Genomic DNA, 22469 nt, shown 5'->3' with positions numbered 1-22469 from the left:
CCAGGTTTGCACACACTGTAGCTGGTATTTTGGCCCATTCCTCCATGCAGATCTCCTCTAGAGCAGTGATGTTTTGGGGCTGTCGCTGGGCAACACGGACTCCACAAATTTTCTATGGGGTTGAGGTCTGGAGACTGGCTAGGCCACTCCAGGACCTTGAAATGCTTTTTACGGAGCCACTCCTTCGTTGCCCGAGCGGTGTGTTTGGGATTATTGTCATGCTGGAAGACCCAGCCACGTTCCATCTTCAATGCTCTCACTGATGGAAATCTCACGATACATGGCCCCGTTCATTCTTCCCTTAACACGGATCAGTTGTCCTGTCCCCTTTGCAGAAAAACAGCCCCAAAGCATGATGCTTCCACCCCCATGCTTCACAGTAGGTATGGTGTTCTTGGGTTCTTCTTCTTCCTCCAAACACGACGAGTTGAGTTTTTACCAAAAAGTTCCATTTTGGTTTCATCTGACCACATGATATTCTCCCAATCCTCTTCTGGATCATCCATATGCTCTCTGGCAAACATCAGACGGGCCTGGACATGTACTGGCTTAAGCAGGGGGACACGCCTGGCACTGCAGGATTTGAGTCCCTCTCGGCGTAGTGTGTTACTGATGGTAGCCTTTGTTACTTTGGTCCCAGCTCTCTGCAGGTCATTCATCAGGTCCCTCCGTGTAGTTCTGGGATTTTTGCTCACTGTTCTCATGATCATTTTGACCCCACGGGATGAGATCTTGACCCCAAGGGAGATTATCAACGGTCTTGTATGTCTTCCATTTTCTTACAATTGCTCCCACAGTTGATTTATTCACACCAACCTGCTTGCCTATTGTAGATTCACTCTTCCCAGCCTGGTGCAGGTCTACAATTTTCTTCCTGGTGTCCTTCGACAGCTCTTTGGTCTTGGCCATGGTTGAGTTTGGAGTCTGACTGTTTGAGGCTGTGGACAGGTGCCATTAATACAGGTAACGAGTGGAGGACAGAAGAGCTTCTTAAAGAAGAAGTTACAGGTCTGTGAGAGCCAGAAATCTTGCTTGTTTGTTATTGACCAAATACTTATTTTCCACCATAATTTACAAATAAATTCTTTAAAAATCCTACAATGTGATTTCCTGGATTTTTTTTTCTCATTTTGTCTCTCATAGTTGAAGTGTACCTATGATGAAAATTACAGACCTCTCTCATCTTTCTAAGTAGGAGAACCTGCACAATCAGTGGCTGACTAAATACTTTTTGACCCCACTGTATATTCTATGTACTTATGACAGTAGAATAAGCCACAGACATATAAAAAGTCCCAGTCATACAAAAAAAATACTGTGATTTACCGCAAAACCATAAGAATCTTATAAAATACAGTACCAACATATTATATCAGGTCAGACAGAACCATAGTGAGCTCAATTCACCACTGCCTGAGTGAAAGTTGCAAAAAAGACAAACTACGCTGACAAGCAGAATTGCAATTTTATTAGCCACAACCAGTGCAAGGGCCATAGAGAATAGAGGTGAGTTTTTCGTGGCAAAATATATGAGCCCATTTTCGGTTGTAAAAAATGAAGGCTTTTGGCCTTTGGTCAATACACTGAAGCCAAAACACTGCATCCCATCAGTAGGTACGGAGTTGCTGTTTTTTTTCTTCAAACATAAATAGCCCTTTAGTAGGCTTCTACTTTGTGCATAAAATTACTCAAGCTTTGAGCCTCTAAGCACATGGTAATTTATTTATTAGGATTTTAACGTCATGTTTTACACACTTTGGTTACATTCATGACAGAAACGGTAGTTACTCGTTACACAAGATTCATCAGTTTACAAGTTTAAACTGATGTGTTAAACACAGTCATGGACAATTTTGTTTCTCCAGTTCACCTCACTTGCATGTCTTTGGACTGTGGGAGGAAACCAGAGCACCCGGAGAAAACCCACGCTGACACGGGGAGAACATGCAAACTCCACACAGAAAGGACCCGGGCCGAACCACCTCAGGATCGAACCCAGGACCTTCTTGCTGTGAGGCGACAGTGCTACCCACTGAGCCACTGTGCCGCCCACAAGCTCATGATGCATTTGTTCCAGCAGAATCAAATTCATGACATACATTTTCTGGTGGTTTTTGGATCGCATTTAACCATCTGTACTCAGCATAAGGTAGCTGTTTGAGTGTTCTTTCAAACCTAGGCAGAGACCACTGTTCCATGTACTTTCGACTTACAGACGATTGTTTAGACAAATTACCATGGCAGACTAAGTAGCTTAAAAGGAGCAGTCAACAGATACTGTAAGTCTAATGCATAGTTTATATGAGAGAAGCCTAAAGGGAAAAAATCTAATCTAATCAAATTTAATATACTGTTTAACCAGATAAAAGCTCAGTTGATTCTAACATCACTCAGAATCAGCGTAGCTTGGCGGTTAATGTACTGGACTAGTAATCAAAAGGGTGCTGGTTCCAGCCCCACCAACTATAAATTGCCCATGTGCAAGGCCCTAAAACATCAACTGCTTAAATTGTATTCAGTGATAACTGTAATTCGCTTTGAATACAAGCACCTGCTAAGTACTACAAATGTAGTCAGTACAAACCTCACTTATCAGAAGTCCAGCTCGTTAACTTTATTATTAGACAAGCCAGGTAAAAAATATATATAAATAAGGGCTGCGTTCCAAATCACATACTACGGGCTAAACAGCGTCAAACCATGACAGTACAGATGAACTGATTTGACGTTTACTATGTTAGTATGTATTTGGACCCAATCAGAATGTCTATAGTCTGGTTTAGCGTAATATATCAGTTTAACATCCAGTTCGCTAACTTTATTGCTCTTTTTCTCAAACTGAGCCAAAATTTCAATAAAAGGTTAATCAATACTGGTTAAATACGCTCCTTTATCGTGTTATAACTCTCTCTCATATCGAATGTTAGCACCTAGCCGAGTTTGTAGACGGGGAACTTGTTTTTCACACCCGTTTTGTGTTAAGTGCGGCATCTTTAGCATTGATAGGTCAAAAAAGAGCGATCCGCTCAATGATTGGATAAGCACTTGAGGCGGAGTTTGTCTGATTGCGGGTGAGGAAAAAAAACTCGGGCTAAGTCCCAAACCGTGAGCAGTGTACTAACTAGTAGGTAAAATAGCATCTTCTCATAACACGCGTAGTGCACTAGTTTGACACACTATGAAGTAAAGTAGTGTACAATTTAGGACTTTACCATAGCTAGACAGTTGACAGTTTCCACAGCGTAAATTCGATTTCACATACAACATAGCATGAAAATATATTTCTTACCTGGGTTGTCCGATTAAGTTTCACTCCGTCATCAAATTCCCGACGCAAATTCCGAAGTTACAAAGTCCGAATAGAACTTTAGGCCACAGGCCCGAAAACATAGCGTATCTTAGCTTAGCATAATTTCGCAGCTCTCCATACACATGCAATTAATTCATGACTTAACTTACTTGGGAATTTCAGTTAAGCCGTACCGAGTCACAACAACGCGATCGTAAACGCTTTAAAACCCCAGAGTTAGAACCGTTCTGTCGGCGACAGATAACGTTCCTCTAAACAGCGTTTTTTTGGACTGTTTTGTTTACATGCAAAACCCTCCAACACGGCACTGAAACAGCGAACACACTGCCTCCCCCACACACCGATACTGCCTCTGTACAGCCCGACGCTACACAAACCTCAGCCGTATTTCAAATAGCTCCTTATTCCCTACATGCCTTCACTACATAGGAAACGACGCAATACAGCTGTTCGCCACACACAGTGTTTGGCAGTGCACTTCATGCTCAAAGAAGCATAATTTGAAGTTTGACCCAGTGTGACGTCAATAATATTTGTGCTCCTCGTACATATACTTTTTTTCTCTTCCCGGCAAATTATCGTACGTTTTTCTTTCCTCAAATCACTCCGCCACCATGTGGAACTAAATGGTATTAACACCATCATATCTATTTATTTATTAGGATTTAAAGCTCATGTTTTACACACTTTATATATATATATATAATTATTTATTTATTTTTTCGTTTTTTCTGTACACTTTGGTGTATTTTCTATTTTTCCCCACTTTTTTCCCCCAACATTTATCCCCCAGTCTAGTCGTGTCCAATTACCCTGATTGCGTCCTCTATACTGTATTCGACCCTTCACCGCTGACTGAGGACGCCTCTCAACTGACATGCGCCCCCTCTGGCACGTACAGTCAGTACAGACTGCATTTTTCACCTGCACGAGTCAGGTCCTGGGTGCGATTCCCAGGTGGAGCGGTATGGGTCCTTTCTGTGTGAAATTTGCATGTTCTCCCCGTGTCTGTGTGGGTTTTCTCCGGGAGCTTCGGTTTCCTCCCACAGACCAAAGACACGCAAGTGAGGTAAATTGGAGATACAAAATTGTCCATGACATTAAAGACTTGAACTGATGAATCTTGTGTATCCAGTAATTATCTTTTCTGTCATGAATGTAACCAAAGTATGTAAAACATGACATTAAAATCCTAATAAATAAACTGGCAGCTCAGGTTATAAAAAGTCACATATACATGGACTTTGCTCAGGCAATATATTTAGAAGTAGCAGCCAATTCACTATTTAAATTGTAATTTATTATTCATACAAAATATTGCACAGTATTACAAAAACGTGTAATCACATTTTGGTAATGAAGGAAAATGTATTCATTCTTATCCCTATCTCTCTTAAAGCCTCAGTCACATAAACAATTTTATGAATCATTTACTTTACGTCTGGCTGATCCATGTTATTCTGTAGTTCACTGCATCGCTACAAAAAACCCTGCATACATACATCCAGATAACATGATATAAATGTCACGCAGTCTTGGGATTTTAATGATTTCTGCAAGAGAATACATTTTAGCTAAAAACAAATCAACTAAATGATCAAAATATAAATTTATAAAAAAAGCAGACAAAGAATGAACATTTTCCAGTTCAGTTTTTGTTGTGTTGATATTGTAATATGGTGACGTGGAAAGTTCTACTACTTCGTTCTATTTAAGTTTGTGGCATGGCCTCCTAATTTCTTGTCAGTGATAACAATGGACTGAAGTTAGGGGCCGCTCAGGTGGCGCAGCGGTAAAATACGCAAGCACACCAGAGCTGGGTTTTCGAATACATCGTATAGAAACTCAGCTCTGCCACCCGGCTGGGCTGGACGGCTGCATGAACAACGATTGGCTGTTGTTTATAGGGTTAGGGGCAAGCCGGATCATGGGTCCTCATAACTGGTGCAACTACGACCCCTGCTGGCTGATTGATGGCGCCTGCACAGGGCTGGGGAATAATGCTGATCAGGGTGTGGCTCTCCGTGCACAGTGCCGATCGGTATATATGAACTCGACTCGAGCAGGTGAAAAATGCAGTCTGTACTGAGCATGTGTCGGAGCGGATGTGTGTCAGTGAGAACTGTCCTCAGTCAGCGGTGGAGGGTTGAATCAGTGGAGGATGCAATCAGGGTAATTGGACACGACTAGATAAGGGGAGAAAATTGGGGAAAAAGGTTGGAAAAATAGAAAATAAAAAAAGACAAAAAAACAATGGACTGAAGTTGCTGAGTTCTCTGCCCTTATAAAAGAACATGTAAGGTTAGATACTCACCTCATGCTAAGAAAAAAATGCATCCATATAGACAAAGAACAACAACATCAGGTCTGCTAGTAATCGGAAGCTGTTGGAACACAGCTGTCTCTTTTCACTTAGGTGAAACTGAGATCATCATGAGCTTAGAGGCTGCTGTGCAAGAAAGAAACTGCTTTCAAAAATGGCATCTTTAACCTTGATCAAAATTTGTTGCTGCTTACATGGACAAAAAAAATAAGAAGCAGGGTTGATTCTTGAACAGTGCCTGATTATTCAGACAAATATCCACAGAAGGTGCTTTCTCTTCAATTAAGAGACCACTATGGTCCCCCATGGTTCCAATGGCTAGGTTCACTAAACGGCATGCACCTTATGTATTTGTGAGCCTAGCCCGGGATTCAAACCCATGAAACTCAGGCACTGCTCTAAACTGATAATCAGACACTGGATGGATATGAGGGTCCAAAAACAGTCCAAAAACATGCAGTGAGGTTAATTGGAGACACTGAATTGCCCTATAAGTGAATGGGTGAGTGTATGTATGTGTGTCTGCCCTGCGATGGACTAGGGTGTAACTGTGTGCCCCTGCGACCCTAATGGGATAAGCGGTTAAGAAAGTGAGTGAGTGGATGGATATGTTAACCCAGCAAAATAAATGTATGTTTTTATCAATGTTTATTACATTCCTGATACTGCCCTTACTTCTGACTTTAAGCGGAGGTCAACAGTTTTAATATTGTATAGCAAGATTTAATGTAGTACAACGTTTGGCTTGTAATCATTTTGTCCTAGCATTATAACTGCACCACTTGGTTCTACGCATGCAATCCTGGAAACTAAGAATTCTGTTTTTCAAGTTTCAAGTTTAAAGTTTATTTGTCATTTGTACAAATGTTAGCAGCAGTTGTACATTGAAATGTGTGTTGGGAGGCTCGGGAACATGTAGAATTTGTGGGTATAGAAAGAAGTTTAACAATGAACTGAAGCTCCATGTTTTAGATGGATACTCTGACTTGTGCACATGTGTCTACAATGGCATATTATTACAATGGAATTCAGTAATTTGGCAAAAAAGCTGCATCTAGGCAAATTTATTTAGTAGCTAAACACGATCAACAAACCTAACATTAATGGGTGCAGAAGGACAGAGCAGGCCATGAGTTTTGGCTGGAACGTTGCCTGTGAGTGGAGCCACCTCGATGCTGAACTTCTGAAGCAGCTGTAAGAGATAACACGAGTACTTTATTATACCAACAAGTCAAAAAACAATCAGTGTGTTTGCAGGAACATAAAAAAATTATGTAGGGTGGGGCACTTGGGTGGCACAGTAATAAAATACGCTAACCCTCCTTGAGTTCGAATCCCAGCTCTGCTACCAGCCGGCCAGGCACCTATACAGACAAACGATTGGCTGTGTGTCTGTAAGGGGTGGGGCAATGGCTAAACAGGGATTCCTCATAACTGCTGCAATAATGGCTTCAGCTGGCTGATTGATGGACCAACACAATGAGACTGGGGGGATAATGGAGATCAGTGCATTACCCTCCATGCGCGATAGAGATCCCCATATAAACCCACCTCATGCAGGTCAAAAGGTGGGGTTGGTACTGCACATGTGTCAGAAAAAGTCAAGAATAAAAGTCTGCAGCAGTAGAGATGAATTATGATTGTGTGATTGCATTGGGAGGAAAATTAGGGCGAAAAATGCATAAACAGAAAATACAACAAAAAAATTTTGTTGGGTGCCAGACATCCACTACATTTGGAGCAAGTGAGTGGTTTTAATACTTAAACTCAACTGACACGTTGCAGCAGTGGGTTGAGGTTATGCTCGAGTTAATCTGATAAAGGTAACGACATTTCGTTCTGTTCTAATAAGATAAGGTGAACCAGTAAAACGATTATCTAAATGAGATACATGCCTATAAACCTGGAGCTTAATTACAGGGCGACTCACTTTAAGTGTCTAAACAAACACACCTGAGTGAGGGACAAGTACATTTCAAGTTCTGCTATCCGTCTGCCGATACAGCTCCTGATGCCATAACCGAATGGGATGGAGCCGAAGTTATCCACTCGATCTAAAGCATCCTTACGGAGCCAGCGGTCCGGTCGGAAATCATTCGCTTCTGGAAAAGTCTCCTCATCCATAGAGGTGAAGTAATGACAAAGAGCCAACTGAGTCTGACAAGTAAAATACAAGGAATAAAAGGAGAAAACAGGTTACTGATGGCCGTATTACACAAATCTAGACTATTACAATCTTAATTGAATTTAGCCATAACCTTCAAGCACATGTTTCCAAATGATCAAAGAACATTTACATTTACGGCATTTAGCAGACGCTTTTATCCAAAGCGACTTACAATTATGACTGAACACAATTTTTAGCAATTGAGGGTTAAGGGCCTTGCTCAGGGGCCCAACAGTGGCAACTTGGTGGTGGTGAGGCTTGAACCGGCAACCTTTTGATTACAAGTCCAGTACCTTAACCACTGAGCTATCGCTGAATTAAATAAGCTGCCAAAACAAGTTGAAATAGATTTTGTAGAGCTGAACTTATGACCGGTCAGTTTTCTAAGAGCCTTGGGATTATTTTTCCCCCCGTGTCCAGTGTTATGGCACTGCACATGTGTCAGAAGGGGTCAGGAATAAAGGTCTGCAGCAGTAGAGATGAATTATGATTAAGTAATTAGATATGACTAGATTAGGAGGAAAATTGGGGCAAAAAATGCAAAAACAGAATGACAACAAGAACCCTGGTTAGCAGACTGAGGCACCTGTGCAGAAAAACGGGCATAAAAGAAAGGGTCCGCAAGGACTGTGCATGCATTGGAGGGAGCGTGAGCAGGCAAATATCCCCTCCTCAAATGCAATCGGGTTCCCCAGCAGCGGAAGACAAATTGACTACACTAAATGTAGAAAATGCATAAATAAATCGAAAAAAAAGGGTTTAATTTAATCGCTACTAACTAAAATCTTTCATTTTGACTTCCGAAACTTCATGGCTCAGTTCTATACTCTAGAAACACAAGCTCAAACATACCCCTTTAGGGATGAAGTAACCACCTACGACGAGATCCTCCTGAGTTATCCGACCATTTCCAGGAAGAACAGGATAAAGCCTGCAGGTAACAGAAACACCAGCTCAGCTATATTCAATAAAAAAACAGAAAACATTCACTTCTGGATAGCTCTAAGAGGGGGTCAGTGTTTACCTAAGGGTCTCTTTGACAAGTCCTTTGATGAGTGGTAGCTGAGGAACATCATCAGCGGTTGGGACTCGCCCACCCAATACACTTGTCACTTCCTCATAGATTTGCTGTTGCACCGTGGGATGCTTGGCCAGGAGGTATGTGCTCCATGATAATGTGAAGGAGGTCTGCAGAGAGGAGAATAAGGGAGCATAAAGTTATGTTTTTTATCATATTTCAGGATTGAAACAGAGTACAAAGTCATGTATGCATTCAGCAACCTTGTTTTGCTAAGTACACTCTGCCCCTTTGAAAAATGTTCCACTCCTTTTGTAGGGTCTTACTTATTCTTTACCAATAATTAGGGCCCTACTCAATTCACGAGAAAATGTGCTTAATTTCACGGAACTCATTTTTCAAAAATCACAGAAAAGTGCCACATTTCACAGCAGTCATTTAATAACACTAATAAATTGAATGATGTTGTGTTTTGACACACCCCCTTAGCGTCTACATAATCGATTAGGAGTTTTCCCAACTCACTTACCCAAGTAGTGTTTTTTGCTGCTTTGGACATTTTTACCAATTGATTGCTAACTGAATTGCCGTAGGATTGCTAGTGTAACAGACTTTTCTGTGCTGTAGTGTGCTGACAATGTTTGATGTGTTTAAATACTGAGTGCATTCTGTCCCTTTGTGGATTTCATAATCAATAGAAAAGTGTGCTTCTCTACACACGTGATCATCTCTCTGTAGTCTGTGCTGCACCTCAAACAAAGAAGCCAGTAAAGTGTTATGCTCCTGACAGTTTGTCTATGTACAGTTTATTTATTTTTTATGAACCCAGCAAACTCTAAAGACGCTCGGTTATACTAGCAATCGGTTAGACAAAATGTCCAAGATGTCGAAGTCTAAAGCAGCAAAAAACACTACTCAGGTAACCAAGTTTTCAAGTTTGGAAAACTCCCAACCAATTCTGTGGACGCAGAAGGGGATGTCAAAATACGGACATCATTCAATTTATGAGTGTTATTTAATGACTGCCATGAAATGTGGCACTTTTCTTTAAAAATCCCTGAAATCTGTGATTTTTGAAAAATGAGGTCCATAAAATTAAGCACATTTTCCTGTGGATTTAGTAGGGCTCTAGTTACAGGAGAAGACTAAGTGCTGGTGTATTTAAGAAGTGAGGTAGTATAAAGCATTAAAGGCTGGGGTGCCAATAATTCGAAAACGGATTGTGTAAGAATCCAGCCACCACTCTTACCGTATCCACTCCAGCCAGTAGCATTTCAGTCATGTTGGCATAGATCTCCTCCAGGTTCATCTCTTTAGTGACCAGCATGTGTGTAAGCAGACCACCTTTCACCTCCTCACCCCGGTCCAGCTTCTTTTTGAGCTCCGCCAGCTTCTTATCAATGTGGATCTGACCTGAGCACACAGAACCATCATTACACAAAACCATCAGCACAGAGAACTATGATTTTTAACTAGCCAATCATGTACAACCCCCACCTCCTTAGAATTCACTGAAGTGCTTACTAAATTTAAATAATCCATCCCAGGAACTGCAGAACTCCTCCCAGGGTTTGGGAATGATTGGTCGCAGCCACTTGGGGATTGCTCCGGCGTACATGGAGGTCTTGAAGGAGCTGAACATCAGATGGAGGGCTTCGATGTATTCCTGACTCATCTTGGGAATTTTGTCTTCCAAGCAGCCCAGACGAGTTTCGTACAAGATTGTTGCCACACCTACGATGTCACAAAATACACATGAATGCAGGAATAACTACAGATGAATGAGTGTAATAGTGCATAGTGTAAAGTTTTGGCTCAAGTGGTTTCGAGGTGAAGTACAGCAGAAGATCATGTAAACATAGTAAAAAATGTTAGCCATTTAGCAAGAAAGTGATGAACCAAATTAATAAAAAAGCTTTTAATAAAATAAGTAATTGAAAAGGTAGATTTAAAAATCTGAAAGGCCTGTATTTGGAACTGTTAAACATAGAATAGAAAAAAATACTAGAGCCATGAATCTCACAGCCTGCTAACAAGGTTACTGTGTTTTTAAAAGATTACAAATACATGCAAGATTACAACAGGTTGAGGTCACTGTATACTTAAAAAAATTAAAAACTGCAGTTCCTGCAGCAGTCTGCTGGGTGGGAAAAGACCAGACTAAGTGGGTGGGGTCTTCAAACACTGTGCAAGAACCCAGTTTAGCAGACCGAGGTGCCTGTGCAGAAGTGGATGAGACTCATGTGCGAATCCACTGAAGCATGGGCGAAAAAGAAGGGGTTTGAGGGACTGCGTATGCATTGGTAGGGGTGTGGAGCAGGCAAATATACCCTCCTTGAACGCAATGGGGATCACTAGCAGTGGAAGACTAATTGGCTACGCTAATAAGTAAATAAATAAACACCAGCAAGATTAAAATGTGCCAGCAAGATCACTATTTTTTTTAAATAAATTAATTAGCACACCTGCTGATTAAAGATATGAGTGGTTAAATAGGTCAGGAAGATAAAAAAGTGCACATTCTTCAGATTTATGCCCAATTATGATTATATTTTAAATAAATTATGGTGCTTTGTATCTCTTTAACTGAATCTAGTCTCTGCAGTTTTTCTTTATTAGTTTTGAATTAGTTTAACCCTATAACACCAAGCGTATCATATTTGATACATGAGTTTTAGAGACCTCTCATCAGTATGTAGGGGCATGGTGGCTCAGTGGGTAGCACTGTCGCCTCACAGCAAGAAGGTCCTGGGTTCGATCCCCAGGTGGGGCAGTATGGGTCCTTTCTGTGTGGAGTTTGCATGTTCTCCCTGTGTCTGCGTGGGTTTCCTCCGGGAGCTCCGGTTTCCTCACACAGTCCAAAGGCAAGCAAGTGAGGTGAACTGGAGATACAAAATTGTCCATGACTGTGTTTGACATTAAACTTGTGAACTGATGAATCTTAAGTAACGAGTAACTACCATTTCTGTCAGGAATGTAACCTGTTAGTGTGTAAAACATGACGTTAAAATCCTAACAAACAAACATCAGTATGTATATTGTTTTCCTGAAAAACTTGATGTGTACAATTTGATACGTCTTCTGCCCCTGGTGGATTATTTAAGTACTGCATGCACCAGAGGACCTTTTATTGAGAGATCAAATATGATACAAAACAAATCTTATACATGCAAACTCTTGCTTAATTTCTTTTTTCTTTTTTTGTATTTCACAGAAAGTCAAATAAGCACTCCAGTTTCAAAAAATGTGCGTTTTTGGGCAATGTTCTGGTGGTTCAGGCTTTAAAGTGTCATTAGTCCTGGTGTAGGAGGTTAGTCTCTCTAACCACAACAAAAGTCTGTAATGTTTTTAAATTATGCTAAAGCAAACAGCATTTGTGGGCATTTATAACATAATGAGCAGGAAGAATGTAAACAAGACAGCCCAGCACAATAGTCAATAGATGCCAGTTAACTGTTAACAATCATACTTTAGTCTATTTCTTATTGTAAGAACATCAACAATGTTGATTAGTGCACCTTTAAGTCAATATGAAAAGTGTATGGAGGCAAATGTAACTATAGAAATAATATTTATATCCCAATACCAGGCAGACAGAGGAAAAATAAAACTGCTATTAACTGGCACCATTTATTGACTCATGACCTATGAAGTAATGTTTAATGACAGCAGTGAAGAGAGTTCAACGTGAGTACAATTCAGATGCCCACAATTTAATCATTAAACAATTCTCAATGTACCTTGATTCTTTATGTTAATGAGCTGTTACTGCATAACCACTAGATGTGCTTAATTTAAATCATAACATTTATTGATAAACATCAAATTATCAGACACAAATTCAAATGGCTTTACTTCATGTTATCATTAGCTTGTGTATACGATCATCTGAAGTGAAAATAGTGAATAATTAGTTAAGCTTGCTTATGTAGGTTCCAGCGCCGCAGCAAGTGGCATCCTAGTTAGTAGCTCCATGTCGCGATACCTTTTCTTTTCTTGTTTGTTCTAACCGTTTTAGTGTGTATTTAGTGTTTTGTGTATCCTATGGATATACAGCTTACTTTTATTATAATTTATACAAAATTACATTTCCATATGTACCCACAGGCCCTGTTGTTGTGGTGTGTTATTATGCAGGTACTTGTTTGTATACTGAGAATCTTTATAATGTGTACTATTACTTCTGATGTATGAACTAGCTACTGAGGCCTAATCAGCTATTATCAGCTCCTAAAACTGCTGTAGTTGTCTTGCTCACAAAAAAAGTTTGAATTACATCAATACCAATTATTTTTGTAGAATTTAGATCCTTACTGTTTTGATGACTACTTAGTGTGTGACATGTCAATTGCTATGCAGCCCACTTTTCTAATGGTTAAATTAATCCACAATGAAAAGGGGCCACACAGGAATCTGTATATCAATGCAGTGACTGTTCAAGTGAAGGATTAAAATGCATCTAAGAATAATGAAGGACAGTGTGCATTCCTGTAGAAGCCCTAACTTTAACTGCTTTTATTTGTATGACATTTTTTATGGATTTTTCCCAAATTTACCCAATCACATTTTGCTTCATCTATTGCTGTAGACCTCCACTCCTGATTGAGAAACGCCATGACTAGCATATGCCCCCTTCAACACGTGTGTAATAGTTGACCGCTTCTTTTCACCTGCACAAGGCGGGTTCACATGGAGATCCATATCGCGCATGGAGAGTCATGCACTGATCTCCATTATTCCATGTCTCTGTGCAGGCAGCATCGATCAGCCAGCATAGGTTGTAATTGCAGCAGTTATGAGGAATCCTCTCAGCATTCCCTGTCTAGGATGAGCCAATCATTGTCTGTAAAGGCGCCCGCACAGCCGGTAGAAGAGCTGAGATTCAAACGCAAGTTCGAGATGTCAGCACGTCTGTGTTGGTGTGTTATTGCGGTGCCACCTGAACACCCTTTAACTTTTTAATGTTTAATTATTTTCAAAAGCTGAATAAAAGTTAATAAAGAACAAACATTTTGAAAAGTGAACAGTCTTGTTCTCACCTTCCATGGCAAATTTAAAGAACATATCATTAACGTTGAGGACAGTGAGTCCGTCAGGCTGTTGGCTTCTGAGTTTTTGAACTTTCACTATGAGATCAGCCACCACTTCGTTTACGTCGTCTGAGAAAATGGCCACATCACGTGGGCGCATGATCAGTTGACGCAGCACACTGCGCATCTTCAGCCACTCATCAGCTTCACTGAAGGGAAAAAAGAACAGCACATTAATTCTGACTGATATTCTTTCTCATATTATCTTGGTCTTATGATGACTAAGATAGTCATGACAAATGCAGCTGTATGCACAGGTTTGAGAACCCTGGACACAAAAATGAACATCACTGTAGATCTTACGCTGAAATGAGGCCGGTGGAGTGCCCTCTCATGTCTCTGTACTCCTTCCAAGACTCCATGTTGGCTCTCTGAGGTGCTACACCTTCAGCTCTTAGCACCTGTGCCACCATGTCTCTGTCTGCTATTGACACAACCAGTTGTGGCCCAAAGCGTGATTTAAAAATCTTTCCATGTTTCTGACAGTGGTCTCTCTGAGGAAAAATTGGGAAATGATTAACAAAGTGATTTTTCTGTTAAAGCAACTTGTTTGTTTAAATTTTTCTTCACAACAAATCGTGGAATGTCTCTGTATGTCTCTGTATCTAATAAGTTGAAAGACTTATGAATTGTTTATTAATAATATAATCACTTATTTATAATTATATAATCAGTTATTATGACCTGTAAGGACATGTCATTTTGGTGATGCTGGTAGCCTAGTGGGTAGTGCTTTGGGCGAAAGGTTGTGGGTTTGAATTCCAGGTATGCCATGCAGCCACTATTGGGTCATTGAGCCCCCTCAGCTCCAGCTGCATCATACAATGGCTTACCTTGCGTTTGACCTCACCTTGCTAATAAGCTGGGATATGTGGAAAAAGAATTTAATTGTATTGTACATATGTGTACGTACATTTATTGTAAACCAACCAACAGGTTCATAGATCTTAAGAGTTTAACTACCTAGTTAAAGACCCAGTAATCCAGTCCTGATTACATCTTTATATAAAAATACATTAAAATCTACATTTATATAAAAAAATGTACATACATCCAAATACTACACCAGACCCCAAGCTCACAAATACACACTACTGTCAGTATATAATAGTAGCTAAACAATGTGTTTAAATTGTCTACATTTTTCTAAATGAGCTATGTAAATTGTTAACTTAGAATTGCTTGTAAATGTGTTCATCTTTTCCTTTTAAAACTATTTTGTCTCTTGGTTCACTTATTTTAATAGTTGTGTGAATGTGACAATTTATTCATCTAACATTACACAGAACATAATGTCAGTTAAAATAATGTCCTTTTATAAATATTTAAATATGTCTGACAATAGGTGCTCAGATGGTCTATTATGCTAGCACACCACCACTGAGATCCAGGTTCAAATCTCAGTGGTGCAATCAGCTGTGCCTAACATAAATCGCTCACTACAAGTACAAGGCAACGAAATGCAGTTAGCATCTGTCAGAAATGCTATGATTAATATATAAATATAAGTTATAACTATAGCTATATTTACATATATGGCATTATGTCTATGTACTACATACATAGTACTATATACATAATAAGAATAAGAATAAAAATGGGATTAGTTAGGTATGTTATATAATAATAACAGTAATAATAAAGATGTGTAAAATAAATAACTATGGAACTGTGACTATAACTGACTATAACTGTGTAAATAACTAAACATATACAGGTCATGACTGGTTACTGTCCAGGGTGTTTCTCCCTAAGTTATGTCAAACAACCTAAAAAACACATTTTACACACAGGTTTTTGATGGGTTGCTTATTGTGATTATTTCGTTGCACAGTGGGCATTCTATGTTACATAGACCTTGTTTACATAACACTAATATCAGACACTAAATATGCACAAGTGATTTAGACCTTGTACTGCATATTGGGTACAAAGAGGACCAATATTTACAATGACACTAGGAAGATTAATATGTAACTGTTCTATTTTCAGTATGACCCACAATCCAGTGTACATTGTTGTTACTTTTGTTCTTATTTTTAAATAGAGCAGCTTGACAATGAAAATGCCCAAAATATTTAAATCTGGTTAAAGGAAAGACCAGGGAAGGATCCTCACTTCTAATGACTAATGTTAGCAATATGTATGAGGCATTAATACTTAAAAGCTTACTTATATCAAATGAAGCAAATTCTGTAAAACAGCTCTATATTTGTTAACTGTCATACCACCATGCAGTTACTGGACTAGTAAGCAGAAGGTTGCTGGTTCAAACCCCACCACTGCCAGTTTGTCACTGTTGGGCCCTTGAGCAAGGCCCCTAAACCTCAATTGCTTGGACTGTAAGTCGCTTTGGATAAAAGCACCAAAATGTACATGTTAAATGTAAATGTACTGAATGGCAGCCAATATCAATACAAATTCCTCACTGTATATTACAGTTAGCAGTAGACATTGTATGTTTGTTTATTTATTAGGATTTTAACGTCATGTTTTACACTTTGGTTACATTCATGACACAAGATTCATCACTTCACAAGGTTATATCAAACACAGTCATGGACAATTTAGTGTCTCCAATTCACCTCACTTGCATGTCTTTGGACTGTAGGAGGAAACCGGAGCTCCCAAAGGAAACCCACCCAGACACGGGGAGAACATGCAAACTCCACACAGAAAGGACCCGGACCGGCCCACCTGAGACACTGTATGTTTGAAACATCTTTTGCGTTCCTTCAAACATAAATATGGACAAAGTAGACTAATTAGACCACAATATTTTTTTAAACATTGTTAACATTTGGTAATAATTGTGCTTATTAAGTTGTGTGGCTGTTTATGTGGATGTACTGGGGCATTAAGCAACAATCATGTACCATGTCCTTTATTAGTGACCAATTATTTAATAATTTCGTTTGACAATGTTTGACATTCTCTGAGACTTCTGAACATAAACTATTACTATTTAATAGCAGACAACTAGTAATTGACATTATACACTGCCTGGCCAAAAAAAAGGTCACACACTAATATTTCGTTGGAAGAAAAAAATCCATTGATGGAATAACCTGGTGGTTCAGTATATTCAGGTAGTCAGCTGACCTCATTCTTTGGGCACATAACGTTGCTGAACCTAGACCTGACCAACTGCAGCAACCCCAGATCATAGCACTGCCCCCACAGGCTTGTACGGTAGGCACTAGGCATGATGGGTGCATCACTTCAGCCGCCTCTCTTCTTACCCTGATGCGCCCATCACTCTGAAACAGGGTAAATCTGGACTCATCAGACCACATGACCTTCTTCCATTGCTCCAGAGTCCAATCTTTATGCTCCCTAGCAAATTGAAGCCGTTTTAGCCGGTTAGCCTCACTGACAAGTGGTTTTCTTAAGGCTACACAGCTGTTTAGTCCCAATCCCTTGAGTTCCCTTCGCATTGTGCGTGTGGAAATGCTCTTACTTTTACTATTAAACATATCCCTGAATTCTACTGTAGTTTTTCTATGATTAGATTTCACCAAACGTTTAAGTGATCGCCGATCACGATCATTCAAGATTTTTTCTGAACATTTCTCACATTCCTTCCTCGAAGATGATGTTTCCCCACTGTCCTTCCACTTTTTAATAATGCGTTGGACAGTTAACCCCGATTTTAGTAGTTTCAGCAATCTCCTTAGTTGTTTTCTCTGCTTGATGCATGCCAATAATTTGACCCTTCTGAAACAGATTAACATCTTTTCCATGACCACAGGATGTGTCTTTCCACATGGTTGTTTAACAAATGAGAAGCTACTAACTGCATCAGTTAGGGTTAAATAACTTGTTGCCAGCTGAAACATAATCAGTAATTATCCAATGGGAGGCTCTTACCTATTTGCTTAGTTAAATCCAGGTGGTGACCTTTTTTTTTGGCCAGGCAGTGTATCTACTAAATCTAAAAATGAAGTTTTATATTTAGATTCAGGATATTAATTAACAATCGAGCAACTACTGTTTCTGTTATTCTGTCCATCACCTGTGTGTGTCTATAGTAAAAGTAGTTACTTTAATAGTAAGTAAAGTGGTGAACAAACTGCAGAGTTAGAACTACACAACACTGACCTGTATTTCGTGGATGCGGCTGAATCCGTCTCTGTAGAAGAACTCGATGAGATTGCTGATAGCTCCGGGTCCTGGCATTTCTCTCAGACTCTTCACCCGCCCGGTCTGCTTCAGCTCTGCAGCGGTGGGAGCAGCTGGAGGTTCCTCCGGTACAGCGGAGCTATGAACAGTCCGAGTCTGAACCAGAACACGAATATTCCTCTCATTCTGAACAGTCCTGCGGCCCAGCTGAACCAGGGAGCCCCGAAATGCCATTTTAGCTGAACTGCTGCGGTGAAACGTGTTAGTAAACAGCTGTTGTGGTGTTGCAGAGCTGAGCGACAAAGAAAGACTCCTGAGGAGGTTGAGGATTTTGAGAGTGGGATGGGAGAGTTCTCACCAGTGGGCGTTTACTAATAAACCAAGTCTGTACGGATTACACAAACCATACTAAAGTTCAATACTGGACAATCGCCTGAGATTTAGAGTTTTTTTCTTCTCGTTCTCGATTAAAAAACATCCACATAATAATAACACTGCATGACTTCACTCTGCACTAAACAAGGACCAAACTACAATCACGTATATTGCAACAAGTTCCCATAGTACTGTACTTTAACCCTTTAAAGCCGGCCCATTCAAATTTCGAAACAATAATTTCGATGGCTTAAAGCCTTGTATCTCCGCCGTCCAATCACTGATTATAAATCTGAAAACTGCCCCAGGTAGCTGACAACCCAGGCTAAAAGGCAATATCATTGGTCAAGCGGTTTGTGTCGTGGCTGGTTTGCATATTTAATGAGAAGGCGGAGAATTTATTTTTTTCATTCGCCCCGCCCTCACACGGAGCGCAGCTGAGACAGTCGACTGGATAACAACACAGAAAGAGAAATTCTGTCAGTGAAATAAGGTAAGATTTATTTTAAAACTGTTTATTAGTGTTATTACTTTTCATTTCTACTCAGAAAACTTAGCTTTAATGGTAAAATTGTAATATTATTAGTGTTAACGCTTTGTAAAAGCTGAGGTGAGTTTGAGACTTGCGTTCTAAGTTTAGTCAGTCAGCTGAACAACTCTCCTTTCTGAATCGATTGTAATGTTTTTTATGTCCATCTAGATGGAAATAAATACGTGTGGAGAGTTTATCAGATACCTTTTTAGTCTCCTTTGTTTAGTAGTTTGTAAAGTATGCAGCAGTTTTACACAAATAAGTGATTAGTAGTGAACCTAAGCTAAGCTAAGCTACCGGAGCTGTTTGTTGCATCCTGCAGCCATGTGGTTTGAACAGGGTGCTCAACTAAGTCCAAAGTTAGATTTTATGCATGTAATCAGTTCTAGCTTACTTGTTTTACATCAATACTGTCTAAAGTCTGCTTAGAAATCACCTTAGCTTTGCTCATAATAGCATTACATTTTGCATTGCATGCATTTAGCATGACTGGCTAAAGTAATCTGAGGCAGAAATGTGGATAACATGTCAGTCTGGGCAATTTATAACCTTTATTTCCATGGTATATTTTATCTGTGGTAATTTGTACTTATAACAGAGAAATATTATTTTATCTATAAAATATTTCTGTCAAATTTGCATCATTTTCTAAAAAATTGCTGCATTTATTTGAAAGAGACTAAAGTATGCTATGCTACCATATATAGGTGCATATACAGTGTATCACAAAAGTGAGTACACCCCTCACATTTCTGCAGATATTTAAGTATATCTTTTCATGGGACAACACTGACAAAATGACACTTTGACACAATGAAAAGTAGTCTGTGTGCAGCTTATATAACAGTGTAAGTTTATTCTTCGCTCAAAATAACTCAATATACAGCCATTAATGTCTAAACCACCGGCAACAAAAGTGAGTACACCCCTAAGAGACTACACCCCTAAATGTCCAAATTGAGCACTGCTTGTCATTTTCCCTCCAAAATGTCATGTGATTTGTTAGTGTTACTAGGTCTCAGGTGTGCATAGGGAGCAGGTGTGTTCAATTTAGTAGTACAGCTCTCACACTCTCTCATACTGGTCACTGAAAGTTCCAACATGGCACCTCATGGCAAAGAACTCTCTGAGGATCCTAAAAGACGAATTGTTGCGCTACATGAAGATGGCCAAGGCTACAAGAAGATTGCCAACACCCTGAAACTGGGCTGCAGCACAGTGGCCAAGATTATACAGCGTTTTAAAAGAGCAGGGTCCACTCAGAACAGACCTCGAGTTGGTCGTCCAAAGAAGCTGAGTGCACGTGCTCAGCGTCACATCCAACTGCTGTCTTTGAAAGATAGGCGCAGGAGTGCTGTCAGCATTGAAAAGGTGGGGGGTCAGCCTGTCAGTGCTCAGACCATACGCCGCACACTACATCAAATTGGTCTGCATGGCTGTCACCCCAGAAGGAAGCCTCTTCTGAAGTCTCTACACAAGAAAGCCCGCAAACAGTTTGCTGAAGACATGTCAACAAAGGACATGGATTACTGGAACCATGTCCTATGGTCTGATGAGACCAAGATTAATTTGTTTGGTTCAGATGGTCTCAAGCATGTGTGGCGGCAATCAGGTGAGGAGTACAAAGATAAGTGTGTCATGCCTACAGTCAAGCATGGTGGTGGGAATGCCATGGTCTGGGGCTGCATGAGTGCAGCAGGTGTTGGGGAGTTACATTTCATTGAGGGACACATGAACTCCAATATGTACTGTGAAATACTGAAGCAGAGCATGATCCCCTCCCTCTGGAAACTGGGTCGCAGGGCAGTGTTCCAGCATGATAATGACCCCAAACACACCTCTAAGACGACCACTGCTTTATTGAAGAGGCTGAGGGTAAAGGTGATGGACTGGCCAAGCATGCCTCCAGACCTAAACCCAATAGAACATCTTTGGGGCATCCTCAAGCGGAAGGTGGAGCAGCGCAAAGTCTCGAATATCCGCCAGCTCCGTGATGTCGTCATGGAGGAGTGGAAAAGCATTCCAGTGGCAACCTGTGAAGCTCTGGTAAACTCCATGCCCAGGAGAGTTAAGGCAGTTCTGGGAAATAATAATGGCCACACAAAATATTGACACTTCAGGAACTTTCACTAAGGGGTGTACTCACTTTTGTTGCCGGTGGTTTAGACATTAATGGCTGTATATTGAGTTATTTTGAGGGAAGAATAAATTTACACTGTTATATAAGCTGCACACAGACTACTTTTCATTGTGTCAAAGTGTCATTTTGTCAGTGTTGTCCCATGAAAAGATATACTTAAATATCTGCAGAAATGTGAGGGGTGTACTCACTTTTGTGATACACTGTAGGTAGATAACATATCAGTCTGGGCAATTTATAACTTCTTTTTTTACCATAGTATATTTTTTTCTGTGGTAATTCTTACTTGTATCAGTGAAATATAGTTTTATCTATAAAATATTTCTGTCAGATTTGCATAATTTTCTAATGTATTGCAAGAGATATTTGAAAGGGACTAAAATATGGTATCAAACTTTTTTTGAAAGCTTTTTTTGAAAGCATACAGGTGCATAACATTTCAGTCTGTGACTATTTACAACATTTTAAATATAACCATAGAATCAAGTTTTGTCTTGTATTTATTGCTCCTCTTAGATAATTATTGTTTTATGTGTAAACCATGTGCCAGATTTGAGAAACTTTTGTCATATGTATTGGTTCAGTGTACTTGAGTTTACTTCTAAACATGAGCCTGTGGACATTAGCTTCTCTGGCAAAAACATATAGAGTATTTGTGATTGAATTCTACATATATGTAATTATTTTTTAAAATAACATCACTGTCACCACCTTTATTCACTGTAATCTCTTTTCTTTTATTATTCTGAGATGGATGGAGACAAGGCTCAATATGCACGCCTTATGGAGTCTCTGAAGAGGAGACAGCGGCTAGGCCCTGACGAGCTTAGACTTATTGCTGAACATGACAGCGATGAAGATCATGAAGGCATGACCATTGAAGAGGAGGACTTCATGGACATGGAGCTCTTGGATGAAGGGGAAGAAGAGGATGAAGAGGAGCAAGATGAGCAGAGGGATCAACCAACAACCTCCTATCGGTAAATGCATGTATTCCAATAGTGTGTATTTGTAAATGTGTGTGTGTACATACAGTATATGCTGACAATAAATGTCAGCATTTGCACCCACACACACAATCAGGGCTGCCAACAAAAAGTTAAAATTAACAAAAGAGTACAAACTGAGATTATGATTTTTACTAATGTTTGCTTTCTTTTATGGGTTTGGTTAGTCTTTCTTGTCCCATGTCAGGTAGGAAGCGGAAACGCTTTCCTGACTCTGTATCCTTTCCTTCCTATGCTGATGTGGACACAGAAGCACCAAAGCCCATACCATTTAATCCCTCTCGTCCAGTAGGCATAGATATGGGAAGTGTGCGTAGGGCTGTACGGTCAGCCACAAGTACCTTGCGTGAAATAGACTTCTTCAAGTTGTTTTTCACGTACACCA

General features: G+C 39.9%; 2 protein-coding genes across 2 annotated transcripts; one reads left to right on the top strand and one right to left on the bottom strand.

The window, feature by feature from the left end:
* Window positions 1-6463: 6463 nt before the first annotated feature.
* Window positions 6464-18311, bottom strand: LOC134317074 (cytochrome P450 27C1). Its single transcript, XM_062997760.1, has 9 exons — window positions 18010-18311; window positions 14212-14402; window positions 13858-14057; window positions 10343-10552; window positions 10068-10231; window positions 8825-8988; window positions 8653-8731; window positions 7587-7790; window positions 6464-6825 (listed from the first exon to the last, which is right to left on the bottom strand). Exons 1-9 carry the CDS (start codon window positions 18262-18264, stop codon window positions 6709-6711), a joined length of 1584 nt encoding a protein of 527 aa, XP_062853830.1. The 5' UTR covers window positions 18265-18311; the 3' UTR covers window positions 6464-6708.
* Window positions 18312-18823: 512 nt separating this feature from the next.
* Window positions 18824-22154, top strand: LOC134316511 (uncharacterized). Its single transcript, XM_062996893.1, has 2 exons — window positions 18824-18898; window positions 21828-22154. Exon 2 carries the CDS (start codon window positions 21828-21830, stop codon window positions 22059-22061), a length of 234 nt encoding a protein of 77 aa, XP_062852963.1. The 5' UTR covers window positions 18824-18898; the 3' UTR covers window positions 22062-22154.
* Window positions 22155-22469: the final 315 nt, after the last annotated feature.

This window comes from Trichomycterus rosablanca, chromosome 6 (genome assembly GCF_030014385.1).
Source record: "Trichomycterus rosablanca isolate fTriRos1 chromosome 6, fTriRos1.hap1, whole genome shotgun sequence".
Classification (NCBI taxonomy): domain Eukaryota; kingdom Metazoa; phylum Chordata; class Actinopteri; order Siluriformes; family Trichomycteridae; genus Trichomycterus; species Trichomycterus rosablanca.
The sequence above is the reverse complement of the archived record's forward strand: the minus strand, read 5'-3'. Positions and strand labels throughout refer to the sequence as shown.